A 5,799-nucleotide genomic window follows, 5' to 3' on the forward strand; every position below is an offset into this window, starting at 1 on the left:
GAAACACTATAGTCCCCAGAACCACTGCAGCTTAATGTAGTGGTTCTGGTGTCTATAGCCTGTCCCTGCAGGCCTTTTAATGTAAACACGGCGGCACTCCAGCACTGGCGTTAGTTAACATGGCAGAAAAATATTGGAAAGGGTTAGGGGGGCTACTAATACGAATAGGGGGAGAGGGGGAGGTAGAAAATTAATTGGAAGGGTTTATGGGGGCTACTAATATGGATGGGAGGAGGGGGGAGGTAGAAAAATTATTGGAAGGGGTTAGGGGAGTACTAATATGAATGGAAGGGGTAGGGTGGGTTCTAATATGCATGGAAGGGGTTAGGGGGTACGAATATGCATGGAAGGGGTTAGGGGGGTACTAATATGCATGGAAGAGGTAGGGGTGGTTCTAATATTCATGGGAGGGGAAAGGGTGGTTCTAATCAGGAGGATCCCAGCGCTGTATCCGGGTAAGTAAAACCCCTTCCCTGTAGTGACCCTTTAATGTTATTATTTAATCATTTATATAGCGACTGCAAATTCCGTAGCGCTGTACAATGGGATAAACAACTCCTAGTTTACGGAATAAGAATATACCTGGTGAGTAAAAATGCTATCCCCCCCAGATTTTTTGGGGTTCCTACGCCCATGGCCCTGCCCTAGGGTAGCAAATATTTGAATAAATACATCACCTGGCTTAACATAGTGGGACGTATGGTACACAAACAAGCAAAAATATAAATGGGGTGTGTAAATGGGAGGGGATAATTTAACCATATCCAAGACTGACACTCAAAAGTTTTTTCACCCAGCTGACCCTGATCCTTGGCTCACCATGAAAGGAAATTGTTTAAAAACAAAATTAACAAAAATATAACTGGATGGAAGACATAATCAATAATTAGGTGTTCTAAGTAGATCAAAGTCAAAGCTTAAGGTAAAACGCTTTTTTATTCAGTTTATGAGATGTGGAGACACTCTGGGGTACGTGTTTCTATTACAGAAACTTTTCATTTGGTTTGACAGAATTCTAAATCCGTTTCCATGACATATAGAATGTTTAGGTCAACTGCCATTATTGCCTCAGAAGAACACATTGTATTTAGTGACAGCTTCAATAGTAAGCATATTTATGTTAAAGAAGCTGAAAGAAAAAATCCCTCACACTTATTGACAGTCTGCTTATAAATAATGAACAATAAAAGGAAGAATAGGAAAAGTGAGATATGGAAGCAAAGACCCAGGCCGTATTTCACTAAATGGGAGGAGCGTTGTTTGAGGAAGGCACAACAAAAAGAGGAGAAACCAGAATGGAAGGCCGAGCAGAGTAAGCAAAAACTCTGGCCATACCTAAAGAGGTTAGCCACAGCAGTGGGGAAACTTTATGAGCAGGGACTTTGTAGACAACAAGGGCTGTGTCTGTGGATCCCATTCCAGGATGCTGCTAATTCTCTCACCAGTCTTTACAAAGAAAGTGTGGATGCTCATCAACAATGCTTTGGCTTAGGATCTGAAATAGGACATCAAAGGCTCAATAAAGAACTGTTAGCCTGGGTAAATCAATGTCAACCTACTATTATGAAAGAAGATTTAATAAGAGTTCTACTTGAAAAAGTACCATCTCCAAGGAGCTCACATGATCCACCACATATGGCTGATGAATCATCCGTAGCAGCATCTCTCCACAGTTTATTAAATGGCAGAATGGCAAGCATGAGTACTCACGCAACCATCCCAGCATCTAGCAGCAGGTTGCGAAAGCGCACCTTGGCACAGTGCTGCGATCTATTTACAGATTCACCACCCTGTAAACGAAAGAGACTGATTTGACTACATTTCAACTGTTTTTAGATAATGATTGTTTTAAAATATGTATGTATTGATATAAATAAATAATTTTAAAGGATAAATCTTGTGTTTTGTTGTGTATTTTGTGAGGTAGTAAATGAGAGTAAATTCATTTTTATTTCAAAGTTTGGTATTTTATAATATGGAAAACACATAAGAAAAAAAATTAAACAACCTCTCTTTTGGTCCTCATTCTGTGTAACGCAATGTGAATCCTATACAAGGCATAACATTTATACTTTATTAGTCTATTGTCATTGCAAAGCAAGATAATTTTTTTTAAATTGATTGTAACTCATCATTCATGACATATCTGATAAGATGAACCTTTTGAAATGTGAGGTCCTCGATATCACCACCCTGACAGAAGAATATGATAATCTGGAACCCAAATTCCCATTCCGCTGGTGCACAGAAAAAAATGAAGTTTCTAGGTACCTGGGTGACGGCTGACCCAATCGATCTCTACCATGCAAACTTCCTGCCTCTAGTACGCAACACCTTTGAAGACCTCAAGCAGGGGTCATACCCATATATATCCTGGTTCGGACGCATTGCAGTTCTAAAGATGAATGTTCTGCCGCAAACATAAATAAATTATGTTAAAGGACAAATCTTGTGTTTTGTTGTGTATTTTGTGAAGTAGTAAATGAGTGTGAATTACTTTTTATTTCAACATTTAGTATTTTATAATAGGGAAATAACATAAGAAAAAAAAAAAGAAAAAAAACTCTCTTTAGTCCTCATTCTGTTTGATGCAATGTGCATCCTATATAAGGGATAACAGTTATACTTTATTAGTCTATTGTCATTGCAAAGCTAGATAATTTTTTTTTTAAATTGACATTGGATCGTACAGCTGACTGATCTCCGGTTTGCCACACTCTATGGAACTGGAAGGCACTTAGAGGCCTGAATCCTATCTCCCCTTAACCGAGTCTCCTGATACCTCTGCAACATAACAAAAACCTGGGGGGGAGGGTTACCTTCCCGTGCATGGGCCTTTATAGACAGAAACTTGTTCATCTCTATTCGCATGCAACACTTCCTGTCAATCTCACAGGCCAGCCTCCTAAGGCAGGACATCCAGAGTAAAGGGTAGTGCAAGCACAGCTAATGCTTTATGGGGACAGTTCCCTGGCATCCCAGAGTGGAACACCAGGGAATAAAGTCAGGACAGTTTGGAGTCATGTAATATTTCCTGAAAACAGAATGACCATCTTCACACACTCTTGCCAAGTTTTGGAGAAAATGCAAGGCTGAGTTAATAACTATCCCACTGCAGGTTATTTTTTAATGGCAAATAGACTGATCTTCAATGATGCATTTTGGGGCATTTTAGTAGCTCACACATTTAAATTGCTCCACAAAATATAAAAAAAGCTTTTTACTTGATTTTTTCCAGTGCCATGTTCCACTCCCTCAGCGCTGTTCAAGGCCGGATTTAGGGCTGTGCGAGATGGACGACCGAATTTAATAAAGCCCCTCTGCAAAAAACTACATTCTTATACACACACTATACATGGATGGGGGGCAGTAAGGTCGTCCCTGGCGCTGCTCATGTCCCCACCTTCCATTGCCATTGGGGACATGATGCACATGTGCATCCAAGCTCGCATCCATGCTTCCCCATAGGAAAGCATTGTATACAATGCTTTTCTATGAGCTTCCATGTCATGTGACTGAGTTTTATGCAGTGGGTGCAGCAGAAGCACCTCTAGTGCCTGTCAGGAGGACAGCCACTAAATATTTATTTAACCCTGCAGTGTAAATATTACAGTTTCTAAAAAAGGTTTAAACTGACAAGACCACTGCACCCAGACCATGTTATTGAGAGGAAATATAGCCCATGGAGCAGCACAGCTTAGTGGAATAGGGCCGTGTCAGAGCTAGAAGGCGTCCATTCATAGTTAGTGTGTTTGGATTGGCTAGCAATCTGGGATGGGCAGTCAGATACATATAGGGCAGCCATCTTATAATTGTCCCATTCTAATGCTTTCTCACAGACCTTGTTGTTGCCGCCCCTCCCACCCTCCCTGATTTTGGTTAGGTTTGGAGTTATCCTCCATCTGGTCACAGCACCTGGATAGGTAAATTGGGGGCGTGGAATGGGTTGTTATTATGGATTGAATTAATTATGTGTCTGGCAATTTAAACAAAAATAAAACAAAGAAAAAGAAAAGATAAAACAATACAAAAAGATTGGGGGCTGTGGGTGCAGCCCTACCCCATCTTTTTGTATTGTTTTATCTATTTGTTGAAGGATTTGAGGGGTATCCTTCGTTTGGGTTGCTTCCCATTTACATATTGTCTGTTAATTAGCGCTGATTTCCTGTTGTATTTTGTAAAACAAAAAGAAAAGCCTTGCTCTTCTGAGCACTAACTCCTCTAACTGCTTTTGGGCGGCTTACCCGCTTCCAACCATATAAAATACACATTTTTGCACAGATCTTTTTTTTTTTTAAATATATGTTTCCTTTCTCCTTCAGAACACAAAGACTCTTGTAGGGAGAAATGCAGTCTCGCACACTGCTTGTCCGTCTCCCTGTGAATACCTGACAGGGAAATTTTATAGCAGTCCTGTGCTAATCATTGCCAACAGGTGAGCAGCTATCTGTGTGATCCAGAACTCCTGGATTGGATTGCTCACCTGCTGTGCTGTATATAAACTGTGGAATGGAACAATGGCCCTCCCTTCACTCCAAATGCTCCACCCCCGGAATCCATATTAAATTGCAAAATTGCTCTGACTAAAACAGACAGACCTTCTTCCTGGAGCTATTGATATTCCAATACTATTGGAGAAATATACTCTCCATCTATAACAATGCCTTGCACTCTGTCACACATCCTCCCCCTCAGCTCAAACAGAGTGGGGTGAGCGACCATTGTCATAAGGGTATGTTTTCGTGAACATTTTTATAGCACATGAAGGACTCTCTTCATGCGCTGCACATTTTGAAACATCCCGAAAGATACTATACAGATGGTATATGGTACCAACCCATCTTAGATCAATTTACTCGGAAACAGAAGAGATATGCTGGAGGTGCCATTTACATAAAGGTACCATGCTGCACATGTGGTGGTCATGTGAGAAGGTAAATACTCTCTGGAAAGATATAGAATTAGTAGCTCAGGAAGTTACATCTTATAAGATTGAACACACATCGAAGATGATACTCCTTAAAGTCCTTCCAGGAAATATAGATAAAGTCTCACGGAAAATCATATTTCTTCTCTTAACAACAGCAACACTAATAGCCAGAAATTGGAAATCTTCAAACTTGCCATCTTTACAAGAAATAAAAAAATTAATGACCACTACAGTGGACTATGAACTTATCATGTGGAATCAGACAAAAATAGGAAAATTAAGCCATAAAGTGGCAGACTTATTTTCAATAACCTCCTTATTAATTATTAAATGTGAAAAGTGAAAAGATATTGGATCAGAATCAAAATCCAACTAACCAATAATTAACAAAACAAATGTATATCGGCACAGAGATTTTATTTTTCTTTACCCCTACTTCAATACTCCCCTTTTCCTTGTTTCTCCCCTCTTTTTATCTATTTATTTATTTCCCCTTTTCCCTACTAGGGACCCAAATGGATTTATGATTTAAATATATTCAATATTAGAACTAGATAGTAGCTCAATAAAATAAATATACTAAATATAAGATAAGTTAAACCTTAAGATAAATATCAAAAAGACATTATTCTAATTTGAACACTATATAGAGGTGATTTACATAATATGTAAAAAAAAAAAAGTGAATGTATGGTAAATCAACCCCCTCTCTTTCCCTTTTTTCTTTCTGTACCCCTTTTATTGAATAAAAAAAATGAATAAAATTCCAATTGAAAGGAAAACAAAAATAGCTGCTTGTGCCAGGAGCACACATATTCTAAACTCCCAACTGGCATTGTCTCTAAAAAAAAGTCGTTGAGGAGCCAACT

The 5,799-nt window shown here is 39.1% G+C and overlaps 1 protein-coding gene across 1 annotated transcript; it reads left to right on the forward strand.

Annotated features, from left to right (window-relative positions):
* The first annotated feature begins 1,176 nt into the window (after positions 1-1,176).
* Positions 1,177-1,815, forward strand: LOC134586201 (HUWE1-associated protein modifying stress responses-like). The gene has a single exon (XM_063441697.1). The coding sequence runs from the start codon at positions 1,177-1,179 to the stop codon at positions 1,813-1,815; it is 639 nt and encodes a 212-aa protein (XP_063297767.1).
* Positions 1,816-5,799: the final 3,984 nt, after the last annotated feature.

Source organism: Pelobates fuscus, chromosome 2, assembly GCF_036172605.1.
Source record: "Pelobates fuscus isolate aPelFus1 chromosome 2, aPelFus1.pri, whole genome shotgun sequence".
Taxonomy (NCBI): Eukaryota; Metazoa; Chordata; class Amphibia; order Anura; family Pelobatidae; genus Pelobates; species Pelobates fuscus.

Bases quoted from the DNA above. Each gene is read 5' to 3' on its own strand.
- LOC134586201 (XM_063441697.1), top strand. From the start codon at position 1,177: ATGAACAATAAAAGGAAGAATAGGAAAAGTGAGATATGGAAGCAAAGA.